At 30.7% G+C, this 19,422-nt stretch overlaps 1 protein-coding gene across 1 annotated transcript in view; it reads left to right on the top strand.

Moving 5' to 3' along the window:
* Nucleotides 1-8,445: 8,445 nt before the first annotated feature.
* LOC115882860 (histone-lysine N-methyltransferase ash1-like) overlaps nt 8,446-19,422 on the top strand; it is a gene marked incomplete at its 3' end in the record, with an annotated part of 93,616 nt that continues 82,639 nt past the window's right edge. The window contains exons 1-3 of the mRNA XM_030901108.1: nt 8,446-8,772; nt 10,088-10,292; nt 16,105-17,187. Coding sequence (XP_030756968.1) covers nt 10,089-10,292; nt 16,105-17,187 — 1,287 coding nt within the window. The remainder of the gene's footprint in view (nt 8,773-10,087; nt 10,293-16,104; nt 17,188-19,422) is intronic.

Below are 19,422 nucleotides of genomic sequence, written 5' to 3'. Positions count from 1 at the left end.
TACTGAAAAACACTTTTCTTAACAAAATAGCAAAGAAAATTGAGACCAGATGGAAGTTTGACATTTGATATATCCTTCTTTCTCTCTCCTATGTAATAAGAGAGACAAATATATTCTAGACCTAATCTAGAAATTTGAAAATTTACAACGTTGCCATATCTTCTATTTTTTCGGGTGATTAGGGATTTTAAATAAATTACCTATTATGAGATCGACAATAATTAAATATACACCTATATCCACAAAATTACGCGGAAGAGTTTTGATTGCATTGGTTTTAACTTCTTTGCGGAGGGGGTTAATCTTTTTTTAGTTAATCTAATAATATAACAACAAAAGATTAACACCCTCTGCATGGAAGTTGTAACCAATGCAATCAAAACTCTTTCGTGCAACTTCGTGGGTATAAATAGTCAGATCTCGTTGGTAAAATAGCAGTTATGGGAAGGAGCCGTTCTTCTGGCGACCGCCTTTCGTAATTCCAGAATGAGCGAAAAAAACACGCTAAATTTAGGTTTAGCATTGGCAACGTTGCTTTAAATGCCAGAAACACATAAACTTACTTCGGGTTTCTCTTATTACCGATTCTGAACCGTCCTAGAACTGTGATGCGTATGCGCAGAAGGAAATATGAAGACATTATTTCATTTGCGCATGCGCTGCAGAGTTCTTGGACGGTTCAGAATCGGTAATAACAAGAACCCGAACAAAGCTATAATCTAACATTTTCAGATTGTTTACAAATTTATTTTAGCAAATTTTCCTCTATTACGCATAGAATTGGTTAAAAAGTAACAGAAAATAGGAAAACATTATTGATTATGGAATACCTAACAAAATATGTGCTAGAAAACCTTAAAAATATATGAGAAATTAAGAAAAATTCGATATTGAAATTATTTTCCGTTTTTCTGAAAAACGGTAAGAGACCGCCAAGAAAAAGTTCAGATTCGTAATCTACGACTTCAAAATAGGGTGTATAGGTACCAATTTTGGTGAAAATCGGACGATTTCCAGTTTTCCCAATAATTACCAAAAATGTCAATTTTTTATTCATTTTTACCTTGCCCCCCCCCCCCTAAATTTCATTCTTCCGGCGCCCATGTTGAGAACGGTTGCTCGTAAGCGATTTACCAAGAGACATTTTTTACGTAAAAAATCACGGAAATGTATATTTTTTCACTCAGTAGTTTTATTCAGGTACGGACGAAAAGTTATTACTTAGTACGAGTGAAAGAAGTGCACTTTAAGAGACACATTTACAATTACAGTTACATCCCATGGCCTTCTGCTCTAATTTGGCTTAAAAAAATGAATAATGTGTACTATTACACAAAATAGGAATTGTGTTGACACAAAAGGAACTGTTACTCGAATGCAAATAATAACTGGCATTCAGTAGAAATGGTGTTAAGACAATGCCGTACCTGTGTCTGTGCCTTTAAAAGACATAAAACAGTTATTAAGGAATCCATAGTGTTAGGCATAGTAGGAATTTTGTTCTTAAACCCATAAAGTTCATTTACCTATATATCACGGAAAACAGTAACTGGGCCAAAAATTTAAATAAACGGTCACAAGTAAGTTCGGCATAACGCTCTAAAGGCATTTTAACCAGTAGTTAACTCGCACGGTAGAAATTAATCGATCGAAAAAAAAAGTTTCGAAACGTGTGTGCAATTATTGGTCGTATGAATAAAACGCAGATAACGTAACTTTTCCGACACTGCGACATGCGACAACGACGTGCGACACTGCTAATCTTAATCAAATTAGTATGTTGTTTAACCTATCGACTTGCGGCAGCGACATGGCGGCATCGCAGATGTCGCTGCGGCACGTCACGTCGTCGAGAAAAATAAAATCTTTTCTGAACGACATCGCAGCTAGTACTTTTGTAGCATCCACCGCATCGGCATCGGTTTATTTGGAATTTTTGGCAGTTAAATTATTTGTTTTTTTTCTGCCATGTCACAAACATGGGATGATGACTTCGATGAACGTTTAGTAGATTGTGTACGTACATTTCCAGTTCTCTGGGAGATGAAAAGAAACTCATATAAGGATAAGGTGGCCAAAAACAACGCATGGAAGAATATCTCGGAGATTCACAATATACGGAGATATACAATGTCAGAATGTTTCTGAAAAGGTTCAAGAGCGTGAAGTAGTAGAGCTAAATTTTCTTCTTCTTCGTCATAAAGCAAAAGAACCGCAACAATATTACGACTTGCTGAACTGAAGTGTCGCTTGGTAAGAAAACACGTTTGTCGCAAACCCGCAATCCGCGTCGCCACAGTTTATTGCAGGTCGTTATCGCATGTCGCAGTGTCGGAAAGTAAAACATCCTACCATAAAGGTGACAAAATATTGCTCACTGGGATGGGGACCTACAAAAACTCAACAACAATTTTAGCCTCAGTAAGACGAGTATTTTTTTAGCTTTTAGTGGTCTTTTTTTGCTAAACACCGTATGATCAAAAAAAAAACGGCATCCAATTGGCTTAGAAATGGCAATCGATGACGGTCCCCATATATTTTTTACATATAAAATAACAGCAATCTTCATTTTATAGCCATCACGGACGCCGTTTTTTTTTCGATAAGTTCGAAACGAAAAAATAATATGTTTCGTTTACAGTACGTCTGTCCGTTCTGTGGCTACGGGGTATCCGTGAGAGGGGCAACGATATTCTCTCGATGTTTTTCGTAAAAAATTAGACGACGCATCCCATCAATAAAAATTCGACAAATTTGCAAGTAGCCAATAAAATGAGTGGGCGGAGCGATTTGCGGTGACGTACTCGTCAAGTCGGCGTATAAAATATATTGCTGTTCATTTAAATGTTTTTTGTTCGCATTCCTTTCAGATCCAGCAGACGAACTGTATATATCAAATACGTTTAAAATAAAGTATACGGAGGGTACCGCTTAAATTCCTGTCCCGATATTGAAGGATGGCTATAGAATTTCAATGCATTTCCTACATAAGTCTATCCTTGGTTTGTAGGAGGTTTGACTAAACAAGGATGAACCTATGTCTTGAACATTCGACTCGATTTTCTGTCCTCCTTCAATACTGGGACGTAAATCCTCTCATTGCTCCTTAGATTCATTGCTCTTATGGGGAGGCCGTCGTATATTTTATTTAAACGTATTTGGTATATATCGAGTTTCGTTTTCTAACCTGACTTTTATTGCGCGGTTGTCGATGACGATAGTTGAATGAATTATTTAGAACCATGGCTGTGACTGTCTGGCAAGCAAAACTTCAGTCATGTATAATTCATTCCTGCTATTTTTTTCGACCCCTGAAGTGGCAATTTTAAACAAAGCCTCTGAAACGAAGCCAATAAAAATTCATTGAACCGTAACACTGTATGCATGTCATAACTTTCGGACTTTTGTTTTTGAAAGGTTCGTGTATTTCCCGGATCCCGTAACAAATTTCACGTTTGCAAGATAGCTAGTTCCGGAAAGTTCCGAGGATCACTCCGGAATCGCAGTTGTTTGACGTATCGACACCAGCCACCATCTACAATGCACCAAACTCTATTGTGTTTATTGAAAATTTTTAAATTTATATTTATTTATACATTACTAGCGTGTAACCCGCGACTTCGTTCACGTCAAATTAATCATTTGTAATGGTGAGGATAAAGCAAAGCAAGAATTTCTATTAACATACAAACTGGATAAAATTTTCTCACATTTATTTTTAAGCATGAGAAAAAACAATATGGCTATATTATATAACTTGGTAATATTTGAGGGGTAGTTTCATCTCGTTGGAATTTGACTTTCGAAAAATTCGTTTGCCAAAAATAAACTTTTTACGTCAAGCAGTTTAAGCAGAATCGTGGTTAATCAATTAGAGTTTAACAAATGTAATACAACTTTTTGGAATACCCTGTATGATTTTTTAAAAAATTTCAAAATATGTAAAAAAGCAAAATAAGTTATGCGTGTCCAAGCGTTTTCCCGAAAGACTAACCGTTTTTTATATAACAAATATTGTAATATTTGAGGGGCGTTTTCACCCTCTTGGAATTCGAGTTTCGAAAAATCCCTTCTTATCGAACCTCTACACCCTAAAGTCAATCCGTTTTCCAAAAATCAGCTTTTTACGTCAAGCGCTTTAAGCAGGATCGGGATTAATCAATGACCAGATTTTTGGAAACACCCTGTATACATTTTTAAAAAATCTTAAAATATGTAAAAAAATAAAATAAAATATACGTGTTTAAGCGTTTTTTCGGAAACTTCACCGTTTTTTAAATAAAAATATTATAATATTTGTGGGGTGGTTTTACCCCCTTGGAACTGGAATTTCGAAAAATCCCTTCTTATCGAACCTCTACACCCTAGAATCAACCTGTATGCCAAAATTGAGCTTCTTACGTTGAGTGGTTTTAGCAGGATCGTAATTAATCAGTGAGTCAGTCACTTAAGGATTTTATATATTAGTATAGATTGTATTCTATACTCGTAAAACTACCAATAATATAAGATTTTTGTATGAAAATGAAGTGATCTACGTCTGTTTATTCTTAACCGGATTCGATATACGAAATAGGTATCGTTTGTTTCCAAAGGTTAAACAGATAAAAAAATTTCATTTCCATAACTTATGGAAATCGAATATAGCGGGCGCAGGGGAAATAAAAGGAAACCCGAACCGCAACTAACAGAACGAAATTGAACGTAAAATTTAGTACTAATGGAAATGTACAGGGGTTTCAGAGATCTTTAGTGCGATACCTCCAAGCTTACCTATTTGAGGTAGTAAAAATCTTTAAATGAAAAACTAAGCTAAGAATATAAAAACAAAGTTATAGCACAAAATAGAAATCAACTATTGTTGTTTTCTATTTTGTTAAGTTGATTTCTATTTTGTGGTTATAGTCTGTAAAACGAATAACTTTGAATTTGACAGTTCCCGCGGGTTTTTCTAGTGTTTGGTAGGTTAGCAACTTGCAGCCATGCTGATGCAATGCCGTCTCTAATAGAACAGCCTTGGAGCGAGATTTATGACGTCACGCTAGTTAGATACTACGGATTAATAAATATGTTGTAGAATACATGGAAAACATACTTATTCCTCGTATTTTTGGTTTGTATTTTAAAAATGATATAGTTTACATGAAATATACTTAATATACAGTTAATAAATACAATATATATACCTATTTATAGTAATAAATATATTATATATATTATATATATTTATTATATAGATAAACTATGAACCATACAAATGCAGCAACTGTTTTACAATATGGCTGAAATCGTACTCCATAGTCAATGTAGATAGTTTTTTTGTTAACAATAATAATTTAAAAAAATATGTGGTCATCTTTTGACAATTTTATATTAGTTTATTAATTGCAGTAAACATTATAATATATAAATAAATTTTGCGAATGCAAATAATAATACATCACTATTAGTAGATATTGAATGTTTTTTGTTAAATTAGATCGATTTTCAAACCCCAAAATTTAAAATTTATTTTACATTTTACCCATTATCTTATGTACCACCTATTCATTATTTGTATATTGTAAAACATTTGCTGCATTTGTATGGTTCATACTTTATTTGCCAAAGTATTTATTACTATTAATAGGTATATATTATATTGTATTTATTAACTGTATATTATGTATATTTCATGTAAACTATATCATTTTTAAAATACAAACCAAAAATACGAGGAATAATTATGTTTTCCATGTATTCTACAACATATTTATTAATCAGTAGTATCTAACTAGCGTGACGTCATAAATCTCGATCCGTGGCTGTTCTATTAGAGACGGCATTGGTCTAATATTTAGAAATGTCAAAAGCTGATGACATTTTACTTTTGTCAATTATGACATTTCGTGTTGATTTTTGCAAGAAGAGGAAGAACTGTCACTTAAGAGTTACCTACCTGATTCGTTCAGGCAAGGTTCAGGCACTCAATTTAAAGAATATCAGTAACTTTTTAGATAGAGGGATTTTATATTTGCCATGTTAGTAAAAAATAACGGTCAAAATTCAAAGTTATTCATTTTATAGACTATAGCTGCGTTTTCGTATTGTATCTCTGCTATCATAGAACTAATCGCTACGAAAAATTCTGGAACCTGTCTAGGGTTCCCAACCGTCCCGGTTTGACCGGGATTAACCAGGAATCAGAAAGTTTGTCCCGGCGAAAATTTTGCCTTGGCCGGGACCAAAAAAATCACATTTACATATAAAATATTTGAATTTCTAATATTTAATGTTTTGTTTCAATTATTTAAAAATTTAAAAATAATTGTCCCGGAATCGCCGATGCTCAAGTTGGGAACCCTAAACCTGTCACGAACTAAAACGAGCGAAACTAAACTACGATTCGAATCTTCGTTCATATATTTTCGTTTAGTTTCGCTCAAGTGGCCGCTGATGCATTTAAAAAAGATTTAAAAGTATGGGAGCTGATTGTTACAAATCTTATCTTCGCTTAGCTTAGTTTAGTTTCGCTCGCAATGGCCGCCCGCCTTTTAATAGCTGTTAATAAGAATAATAATAAGTTTCACTTAAAATTTGCGTACATATTTATTTATTCTGTCTATATATATTGGAATGAATATTTAAAATTAAAGAAAATATGTAAAATTTTCTTTGAATTAACTAAACTTTTTTATCACACGTCTGTTTTACCTCATAAAATTATCCTTTTCCCTTGGCAGATAATCGAGTTAGCCAATTACTAAAGCCATTTCATATTTTCATCGGACATAATATTACGGTCCCTGGTCTGTATTGTCTCTGGAATAATTTAAAATACGTTGAATTTTCTGCTCTTTTGCCTCCCATTTTCCGACTTTCCATGTTTTCATAATCAAGTTCGTAATTTAAAAAACTGAAAAAAAGCTTCGTTAATAAAATTCACCATTTAATTTGTGTTTAGCCATTGTAGCTGTTAAAAATTATAATTTTTTATAGTATTTTTTTGCGAATGAAAAAATTTAGAAAAAATATTCACCTTCAATCACAGCTTATTTACTACCAGCTGGTTATGTTTACTTCTTTATTGAGTATTAGCGTTTTACCTGCTGAGCCTATTCCTGTACAGATGCTGTCAGGCTCAACTACAGAACACCAATATCAATTGTTTGTTAAACAAAATTTAAATATTAGCGTTGTATATACAAGGTGCCCCAGAAATAAGTGCAAGTATTTTAACTGGTAGAATAGTTCAACCACAGAAACACGCGTAAGAGGTTTTTTTCGCGAAATTTTTTTTTGAAAATTCGGAACTTTTTGAAAAAATTTTTGGATTTTTTTTTAGTTTTTAGTTAAAAAACATAATTTCTTGATAATATGGCAACATAGGTAGTAGATTAATTTTACAAGAAACAAAATCCAATACAAAGATTCAGTGGTTCCCAAAATTTGAGCAAAAAATATTTTTTTTGGAAATTTTCAAAGTAAAATAACTCCTTTATTTTGGATTTATTTGAAAAACGATAAAAAGAAAATATGTTTCTTTTATCGAGATCTATCGGCCCTTAAAATACTTTCACTTATTTCTCTGGAACACCTTGTATAATTTAATTATCTAAATAATTTGTGAAACATTTTTGTGTAGCATTCAATAAAATATTATTAATTTAATTAACGTAAAAATAGCGTTAAGAATTAAACAATACAACTAAAATACAAAAATTACATTTATAAATTGATATGTTTATTCTAACTCCGTATGATTCGAAAAAAATCGGCGTCACAGACGGCTGGGAATGACAATCTATGATGATTTTGGCAAGAAAAATCTTTAGAGGTCATTTACTAAAACTGGACATGAAACTTGTTGTATTTGCTTACCAAAATTTAATAATTATTATAGAAAGATTAAAAAAGGTTATAACATTTCTAGACACACAAATTTATTTACAAAAAATGAGTTTTTCTCGCATTTTTAAACTACACCATTTTTTCTCGATATAAAAAAATACGTTTTTCTTAACGCCAGCTGGCAGTAAGCGTCATTATAATGTAAAAAAGAGTACGTGCCAAATAAATGACGTCTAGGGCTTGACCTCGCCAAAATTATTGTCATTCATCGGCCGTCCTTGACACCGTTTTTTTTTCAATTGGTATTTTTCCATCTATTATTGTAGATCTGAAAGCATCCCTTAGTTATTACAGATTTCTTTTTGCTGAACAACAAAAATCAATAACCTGTGGTGCCATCTCTGTAAACCTTGCCAAACCCAGTCTATCGCCTTATAGATATCTGTAACATTTAAAAAACATTTAAATTAAAATTAATTATAAAAACAATCAACACATTTGATGTAAATTAAGACAATGAACAATATACACCCGAATAAACAAAACTGCATGATAAATACAAAATTATAATAATAAATACCGTTATTTCTGTAATTATTCTAGTAAGTAACGATTGGCAACATCGCCGGCGATCTAGTTTTCAGTTGGTGGCGTTTCGTTGCGCAACTGTCGAGTCTCGAATAGAAACCCAAAAAATAATGAAAATTTCTAGTGATTTGCCCTTTTTCCGACATTAAAGTATCCGAAGAATGTTTTGTGACATCGAACAAGAGTTGTTTTTAGCGCTAAACCAGTTAAATTGTTGAAAATGTGTTACTACATCAGCTGGAGGCCATTTTGTTTACAAGATTGACATAAACATGGAAATAGACTTTTATTACGTAGATTTCGCTTAGTTTTTAGTGTTATTTTTGTTTAAAGATGTTCTATTTGCCCTAACGAGTAAGTACGAATTGGTTTTTACATCGAACAAACCGACACCTGTCGTTATTCTGGTTAAAAAAGTTGCTTAAAGACCTGAGCAACATGGCGCATGCATTGTTGCTGTTTATGGTTTTAGCGCCAAATTTAAATTATATTTGTTAATTTAAATAAATAACAGTTGCCGTTTACCTGTAAATTTTGGTCGCAGACAATGACCGCCTGTCGCGATATAAATATTTATACGTATTTAGACATTCTACTTTTAGAAATGTGGCTTTTAAACTCGCTTAAAAATTACAAAAAGGTAAATGGGTATGCCCTACTTTCCAGTACAACTCAAAGAATCCGGCTTTTATTTTTAAGTCTTTATCTGATTTCGGTGTATTTCATGTTTATTTATTTGGAAATTCGCCGTTTTTCTATAGAAGTAGATTTTTTTTGTATAAGGGTGATTATTGTTTACTTTTATTTTTTTAATTGATCAAGATTTTATAGGTAAATTATCAATTAAAGTAATTGTTGGTCATAATAATAATTGATGTATGTATATTGATAACTATACCTGCCTTTTTAAAAATATTTTAATTACTATTCTGAAAATTATAGGTTATGTTGAAATATTTAAAAGGCTAGAACCAGGCTAGAACAATTATTTTAGATATTTTTAAATTGTGTACTATATTATTTCGGTTTTATTTAATTGCCTAGTAACACCTACTTAGAGTATGTATTTATGTGCATATTATGCTTTTTAACACTTAAACTTCAAGAATACTTAAAAAATATTGATTTTCTGCGTTAGAAAAGATTAAGCACACCAAAAATGCCATTTATAAATTATATATTTGAAGTAAAACAGCCTACCCTTAACTGTTTGGAATATCTGTTTCAATATTAAGTCTCTACTCTATAATATTTTATTATTTAATATATATATTTTATTAATATAATAAATATTAAAACTATACAACCGTTTACAGGTTATAAGTATTAACAGGGTATAGTTTTTTTAACAAAACAGAAGTACCTCTAGTTAATTATTTGAAAAATCTATTGCAATATCTAAAAAATTCAACAATATATTGTTAAAATTTTGTTATATTTAAATTTAATTGTTTATATAGTCTGCCCAACGAGAGCCACATGACAGTGACAGTGACAGTTTTGCCTGTCATTTTAATTCATAGGTAAATTGTACTTTCTGTAATTTTTTGGATGTCATCTATCAAAATCTTTTCTTACTTATTGGACAGACTTTACCCTTATAATTATTGCAATTATGCAACTCTGTATTTCTAAAATTATCTTTTTATTATTGATAATTTGTTTTTAGGATGGCAACTAATGATGGTGCTACAACGGAACTCTTTACAGGCTGGTCCTCCGTGGTCCACCAACCTGAAGATGAACCAGAAGAATCGGAATTGCCCTCAACTGTGGATATTGGTGCTCTAACCTCGGGGCCTACGGATCTGAATCCCACTCAGAATGAACCTCAGAGTGAGTCGGACAGTGAGGACTCGGAGGCAGATTCAAGTGTAAGTTTTTTATTTACTAAATTGTGATAATGATAATAAATACTCTTGCGAGAATATTTAAAATCATATAGTACATAAAGCTGAAGTCAATAAGTACTAGTCAATCAATACTGAAATTTTCAGTCTGAAAATTATATTTTTGCAATTTCCTGCCTTGTGAGTGTTATTTATTGTTATTCTAGAGGTATGCTCTCTACACATATACAGCATGTCCCTGGATTGTCTTTACAAGAGGAAAAACTTTTTTATTATTGACTATTATATTAATTTTGATCACAAAACATCCCCCTTTAGAACTTTTTCGTTAATGGTCATAAGTGGGAGTAAAAAGACCAACTGCACAAACACTAGAGGCGCCACCGGTCATCAAATGGTGTAAAAATTGCGAAAATTTAATCATCTAATTTTGACACAAGGGGTCGCGCTTAACTTTTTTAATTTTATTTCAATATTCATTGCTTTCAAACTATATTATTAGACTTTGTTGTATTTTGTGAGTGTATAAATGTTTTCTTAGTATAAACTTGCATTATATTAATTTAAATTATATTACATACATATTTAAAATTCAAATATTATGACATATATGTCAGTTGTCGTCTAAAATGTCATCTTGATAACAAAAAGTTAATTATTGTCAGAAATAGTTAAAATCGTGTTAAAATATTAAAATTTACAAGTTATAATTAGATATTTTCATAATGGTACAGCGTAATGTTGATATGCAGGTCCAAAACAAAAAGTGCCGTTATATTTTTCAGTTTTCGTTGTCAGCCGCGGAAGTTTCAGTGATTTTAGTGTAGTCGGATATTTTTATTTGTGAAATAGAAATATTGCGTTCGGATTGCAAAACTAAAAGTGGAAGTTTTATTCAATGTAAGTAAGTGTTTGTCCATTTTATATTTTACTTTTTTCATACCTACGACAAATATACATATATTAAAATTTAACGATTCGTTTTATTTAAAAAATGTTAGAAAACAAGCCTGTAATCCTGTAATTGACATAATTGTAATGTAATATATTCCATTTAAATGTAATATATTACTTTATAATTAAAAAAATTAAATTTAAAAAATATATTAGAAATATATACAGACATTAATTGAAATTTTTAGAGTGCGAACAAACACGAGAGGCGCTTTATTATTTACTTTCATTTCTTAACATGACAGATGAAGTTCTAAAGAGAGATGTTTTGTGATTTTGATTAACGTCAAATTTTTTGCTGTTAAGTAATATATTTTCCGATAACTACATATTATCACCCTTTCTGTAGAATGAACTAAAAAATTGTGTGATTCTTTCACATTTTAAAAGAGCATAAAATATAACGTTAATTTAAATTCTATCGATAACTATCTATCAAAAAATGAAATCGAAATTATATTACATACCATGAAACGCCTTTTGATTTTTAGGACTTTAGAAAAAATTCAGTTAAATGTTCATGTTTTTTTTTAAATTTTTTCTAAAATGGTATAGGAATTTGGAAAAGAAGTTTTTCCTCTTCTAAAGACTATCCGGGCACATAGTATATAATTATTAAATAAATTCTTATAATTATTTTGATAGCTGTAAATAACTTGAGTATATTTAAAGGAAAAATTAATATTTTCATATTTATATGAATATCATTTTAAAATATACAATGGCTTTAAACAGAACATAATTATTCTTCTATAGAAAAATTATATTTAATAGCAATACGTGATTATTAATTTAGCTAAACAATACTAGTATTAATATTACAATATGATATTTGTATAAATGTCTTAAATGCATCTTAAGGCATTTATACAAATGTCATATTATAATATCAACATTTTATAGCAGTCAATAAATTGTATGACATCACACTGCTTTTACCTTTAAATGTTTGTGCATAAATAATTATTGCCTCATTTAATTTCTTAGGATGCCTATTAAACACTGCTAATTTTTATAAACTATAACTTTTGAAATATATATGTAATCAATATCTATAAATTCTTGTTTGAAGTATATTCTTAATCTCTAATTGAAAATGTGAAATAAGTACTATTTTAATAAACATTTTATCGAATTTTACCCTATATGGTTTTTTTAAGTTCTGATTGTGCAGTATTTTTTGTTTGTTTTAAATAAAAAATTATATTATACTTTAGCAGATTTTAGATAGAAGATCACTTTAAGAAATTCATTCTTCTGTAGATTATTTCTATTACTGGATAGTCTAGCCATAGATAATCTTCTCCAGATAGGTGATACAGGGTGTTTTACATGTAATATTTAACTTTTTATAGGATTTATTTCTCAATTTGCTTAAAAATATATAAACATACTATGTATATGTCCAAGAAAATGGTAATGCACTGGTTTATTTTAACTTTTTGGATTTTTTTTAGTTTCCAGGTATTTCTGCACAAGGGTTGTCTCTTGTACATTTTTGTTACAGTTTTCAATTATAAAGAAACTACACTCTACACTTGTTGCATTCTCCACTGGTGCTACCACCATCGGAGAATACCGTAAACAGTCGATTAAACAAATTTACGGGTTTAAAAGCCAGTACACGAAAAATTTGTTATATTATTTGAAGTAGCGATGGGAACTATCGAATGAATTAGACTATCGAATGGTTAATGAATGAATGATTTCAACTATCGAATGGTTTTATTCGAATAAAATCATTCATTCATTTGTATACTAAAGCATATGTGATAACCTCGCTGTGCGACTAAATGGTTATCGTTGAGCCACGACTATCGAATGCTTTTGACAAATGAAATTTAGTATTCGTTTGATTTTTGTATGCGTCAGTGCATTATTAGTTCTTCCAAATTTTTATAACTTCGCCGTATAAATACTGTGCTATTTTTGCGTTTATTAAAATAGTAGTTATTTTTTAATTTTATTTATTGACGATTGTGTGCATGTGCAGGTGGTCAAAATTTTTCCGAAAATTTGTGTGGTTTTCCGTAGTCCGATCTTTCAATTATTTAATTTTATATGGTATATGGTCTATTTTTTAATGGGAAATTTTGAGAAGTAGCAATTTTAAGAGAGATGAGATGAACTTACAATTAATTTTAAAAATACATATTTGTATTTTAGATGTTTTAATAATATGAATTAGTTGAACTTAATAATCATATTTAAGTAATGTGGTTAAGTAAATGGTTATCGAACTCAAACTATGGGGTGAGAAAATTAAAATGAAAGTTTTACACGTGCCAATTAAAAAAAAAGTTAACGATGTTTTTATTTTGTTTATGCTACTTAATTCTCTTACATGTAGTTTTTTGCGAAGAAATATTTCATTTATTTTTTAAAGTAAATGCCAGTAAAAGTAAATATAATTTTTAAATAGTAATATAAAGCTCCTAATATAAATAATTTTGATTTCTAATTTTTTATTTATATTTTTCTTCCATTACACTGCATGCTTAGAAAATTAATAAATGTTTATATTTCATGATTTTAAAATTTGTTGTTAATATAACAAATTAGTTCTGTAATTATTATTATTTAATAAACCAACGTTGCTACACACAAAAATTTAGAGACTAAAAAAAATATTTATATTAAATGATTTTAAATTTTATTGTTAATAGTTATTATTACTGTTATTATTATTTATTAAACCAGTCTTTGCTTAAAAACATTAAAACTTATTTTCCTACATCCAAAATAACAAGTATTATTGCAGTGTAACAATAGAATATTAATAAAAAAAAATGCAGAATATATAGACATACTATCCCTAACTAACTAAAGCCAAACAATAATATTCTTTGCTAATATCAACTAATACCAAAATATGGCAACAGCGCCCTTCATAATGTATTTTTTGTGTAAATACTAGCACCTCAATAAAAAAATAATGTGTCCTTATCTATATCTGACTCCGCAAAAAATCAAAGATGCCGGCTTCTTTCATAGCATTGCCACCGACCGCTGTCGGGTTTCTCGGAAAGAAACCTACGTCGCCGGGCGACAACTAAAATCCAGTTTATATTTTATTATAATCGATCCTGACGAATAAATGAATTTTACAAATGAATGAATTTTATAAATGAATGGTTTTTGCTGCCGAATTAATATATTTCAAGGCAGATGACGCATCTATTCGATATTTTTATTCGAATAGTTTTCAACGAATGTTTTCTTACTAACTATCGAATTATTCGAATGAATTGCAACTATCGAATGTTTCGATAGTATTCATTCGATAGTTCCCACTACTAATTTGAAGAGTATTAGTAAGTGTAATATGTGAAAATTCTTAAAACAAAATTAAAAATATAAATCTTTGTATATTATCTTCAGAAGGTCTAACGTGTATCATAATTTATTACCCAAGATAATACAACTTTTAGGTTAGTAATAACACGCTGAATGCTTCAACTACGGTAGCGACCATAGTTTTATGCGTCGGTTTTGCTAGTTAGAACATAACTAGGGCTATCTAGACTGTAACGAAATATTTTAAAGGTACATAATTATAAATTTAAAACACTTCTATAAAAAAAATAAGCACTAGTTGATTAAAAAGAAGTATACTATTAATTAATGATGAAATTATATTTTATTCTCATAGTATATCCCTTTGATTTATGTAACGCACAATTAACTTTTCGACTGAAATGCATCAGGCCTATTGGAGCACCTAGTTTAAAGTTGTATTTAATGCAAAGTGACTCACTTTGTTACTAAAGTATATCACCTTATTTTAAAAAGTTTCATAGTGCAAAATATAAGTCATTTGTTTATACAGGGTGTTTCAAAAAACATGTGCCATCTCTCGTGGGGAGATTCCTCAGGTAAAAATAAGATTTATTTTTCATATCAACATAGGTCCGATTCTGCTTTATTTCGTAGCTACAGGGTGTTAAAATCTTAATAATTTTTCGATTTATTATAATTTTCTTCCAAGTACTTTTTGTGATTTGAATGAAATTTTGAGGGTATTAATCACAATTAATAAAATTAAAATAAAAAGAAATTAATAAATTATTTATTTTACCTAATTTATTATTAAATATTATTAGTATTAGTTATTATTACTAATAGAGTCCAACATACTGCAATTTCAAATAAACAAATTTGGTATTTAAGATAATTACAAAAAACCTAATTTTAAAAAGTTTTAACACCCTGTAACTATAAAACTATGCATCTCAGTACCCATGTTTATAGGAACTCTTTTTCATATTTTTTGATGAGGAATAAACAAATACTTATTTAAAATTTTCCCAAGTTAATGATATTAAATTTTTTAAGGTTTCTATTATGCTTGGATCAAGGCAAATTAATAAAATTGCATTTCTCATAAAGGAGGCCGAAACCGACAAAATATCAAGTGACAACTTTTAATCAGCATTAAACTGCTTACACTATTTCGCTAACAAGAGAAAAAATAGCCAGTGGCGCACATGCTTTTTTTAGAAAAATATTCCAATGATAACCCATATGCACGTTCCTGGTGAATATGGCGACACTTTTTTAGCCTTAAAATTTTATTCAAATCGCTAAAAGCACTGGGAAGAAAAGTATAATAAATCGAAAAAATATTAAGACTTTAACACCCTGTAACTAGGAAACAAAGCAGAATCGGACCTATGTTGATATGAAAAAAAATCTTATTTTTACGTGATGAATCTCCCCACGAGAGATGGCACATGTTTTTTGAGACACCCTGTATACCCATTTTTTCGTAAAGCGATTCAGTAAATAATCCTATAAAATGTTAAATAAAAGGTAACCTTAATTGAGACATACTCTGTATATTCTGTTATTAAATTAGTTTATATTTCATTTCCATTTTCAGAATTCGGACGGCTCTGACGATTCCTGTTCCCGCAGCGACAGCTCGGACAGTGACAGTTCTTCCTCCTCTCAAGACTCCTCTTCCAGGTCGCCGAGTCCAGAATTCTCGGTGACCAGTTCTCAAACCAACGGTCTCCGGCTAACCATAGCCACCGTCCGCAAGAGCACCAACAGCCCCATCAATACAGCCAAGAAACCCGATACAGACAACGCCAAGACCAAAAGTCGCAAAAAGAGCACTAGTAGCAGCAGTTCTGAATGCTCCAGCGACTCTGACAGCGATTCAAGCAAAAGTGACAGTAAAGAAAGTAAGGTTATACCTGTTCCTCAAAAGTTTGAGGTTAAGAAGCCTCCTGCTCCTGTTTCGAAGTTGAGGTTAGGTGAGAAAGGTCCAGCTGCTATGTGTCGCGCTACTACGGTAAATAACCTTCAAGAAAACAAGGCCAATACAGCGGCAAAGCTAAAATTACCGTCAAATATCAGTTCTTCTAGTAAAGAAGTTATAAAAGATGTATCTGTTTCAAAAGAAACCAAAAGAAAAGATAAAGATGTAGTGCCTAAAGCAAAACTACCTTCTGAACTTGCTGTTTCTCAAATAAAACAGAAACCTGCATCAAATATTGGTGCAGTTAAAGAAAGTTCGAGTACTGTTCTTCCAAAACTAAGAAGTAACAGTCAGTCTTTGAATAAAGACAACAAAGACCCTGTAGTTAAAGATACTCCTAGTGTAGTTAGATTAAGAAGTTCTAGCGCAGTTAACAAGGACTTATCTTCTTCCAATAAAGAAAAAGTTAAAGAAATCCCAACAAATAAGGACAAAGCTAAGGAAGTTCTCCCTTCGACGAAGACTAGGGTAACAACTGTCGCTGGTGTGTCAAGTAAAGAAAAGGAAATAACTGTTGTTAAAGAAAATGGGGGTGTAACTCAGTCAAAACGTCCTGGAAATGTGGAAAATGAAGGAAATGGTAAAGAAAAGGATGGAAACGTACTAAAGGACAAGGAGAAGAATGGAGAGAAGAGTGCTAAAGGGGCGGAGACTAAGGGTGGAAAAAAGAAGGTTAGGCTGAAGAGGCGAAGTAAAAAGGTAAGTGTTTTTCTTTTGTGTTTTTATAAACAAGAAAAAAAAATGGTTTCACTGTATACTGGGTGATGCATCGTTGTTGGTAAACGTAGGAAATCCCATGCAAATTTTGAACTGTCTAAATATTGGCTCAGCAAAGTCGTAAATAGGTTTTTTTAAAGGTCTACATATTATGCTGAATACACTGGCCAAATTTGAACAATTTTTGGACAAGCTTTTGATCTATCTGCATCTATTTTTCAATTAAAATTGAACAGGTAACAAGGCAAAACCAGGCAACTGTCAACATACCAAATTGTTACCATTTGTCTCCACATGGTAACCCTGCCACCTGCCACAGGGTTAATATAAAAAATGCAAAATTAAATAATAATTGGAATTTTAATTGTTTCACAAATACCGTATGATCAAATAAAAACGGCGTCAGCGATGGCTATGAAATGAAAATAAAAAATGTTAATATTCTGAAAAACAATAGTTTTGTTATACTTTTTGCTACTACCGGTTTATTCTCTTCAATAATCAAGGATAGCATCATACGATAAAAAACGACGTCAAAGATGACTTGGAAATGAAGATCCCTGTCATTTTATGTATAAAATTATATAGGAAATGCCATCGATTGTCATTTCATAGTCATCGCTGACGCCGTTTTTATTCGATCATACGGTATTTTTTTAAAGGTCACAAAAGTATTAATTTTTGCGACGTGATTGCAATATAAAAAAGTCATTTTAACGCCTAGGCGTAAAAGTGCTTCACTTTAGCACAAAAGTACATACGAAAAAATAGTATTAACTGACAGAAAGTGTCAAATTGTACGAGCCTAACCATAGTTTCTTGATATACAGGGTGGCGCACCTCATTCGCCTCGGTTGATTATACGAAATCGGAAAGATGTAAAAACAAAATATTTTATGGGTATATGTGGGGAGGCAATGTGCACAATTTAAAATTATTTTGAAATATACAGGGTGTCTCAGAACTAAGATCCATATCAAAGTTATATTTTTTCTTATGGAACCCCCGGTATTTTATTTCATTTTTGGATTCTTGGACCCAAAAAAAGGCATTTAATATAAAGGTTAAATATGTTTAAAATCTTTGGTTGTTGAGATATTTAAAGATATTTAAATATGCACGAGATATTTAAAGATATTTAAATATGCACGCTACAAAAGAATCGATTATTAACACCCTGTACATTACTTTTCAGAATTAATTATTGTGCTGAGTTTAAAGGTAAAGAAATAAACTTTACTGAAAAATGTTATTGTTACCTTAAATTTATACAGGGGTACCAAAAATTGGTGTTCTATTTTAAGGATTTATTTTACATAAAAACTTTATTTCAAATGCAACACCCTGTATTTTTTTAAATAAATCGAAGCAGATTTTAATGCTCTTTCAAACTATATTAGGGTTTCCTATACCTATCTATCTCAGATTTTGAATAAAAAGCGATTGTTAAATAAAATGGCAGTCAAGATGGCTGGTATCGCCATGGCAATTTTCTAGTGACAGTAACTATTTTCAAAATCGAAATTAGTTTATAGACTTTATTTAAATTTATACCAGTTTACTGTTATTTAATTTACCTACAATGGCTTAATAATATTTATTAATATGTATTTATTATTCTATCAAGAAAAACGAAGAAGTAGTTCTTTGTTTTATTTTACGATAACTTGTAGATATATGGATTTTCTATAAAAGAGCCAATTACGGCAAATCCAATTTCTTCACTTCCAACGACAGGTTTCTGCCTAGTAGGTTTTTTTATAAACTACACTACCAACTCTGCGAAGTAGGAAATAGGACAAGTTGTTTTTCAAAGGAACACTTATCAGGAAGTTTCCTATTTGGATATCTTTGAGCATAAGCCCTTTAGACCAAGAAATAATTTTCCTCACAAAATAAAATCACTAATAACATATCCATTCGTTCCGCCAGCAGATACGGCTTTATTTTTCTTCATAAGATAAAGAATACTTACTTATTGAACTATTGTGGGTAAATTTTAGTAAACTGTTTAAATAATAATGTCCATAAACTAATGTCGATTTTGAAGATAGTTACTAACTGTCAATAGAAAATTGCCATGACGATACCAGCCATCTTGATTTTTATTTTATTTAAAAATCGCCTTTTATTCAAAATCTGAGATAGATAGGTATAGGAAACCCTAATATAGTTTCAAAGAGCATTTGAATCTGCTTCAATTTTTTTAAAAAAATA

This window comes from Sitophilus oryzae, unplaced genomic scaffold (assembly GCF_002938485.1).
Source record: "Sitophilus oryzae breed Bouriz unplaced genomic scaffold, Soryzae_2.0 scaffold_179_pilon_pilon, whole genome shotgun sequence".
NCBI lineage: Eukaryota > Metazoa > Arthropoda > Insecta > Coleoptera > Curculionidae > Sitophilus > Sitophilus oryzae.
The sequence above is the reverse complement of the archived record's forward strand: the minus strand, read 5'-3'. Positions and strand labels throughout refer to the sequence as shown.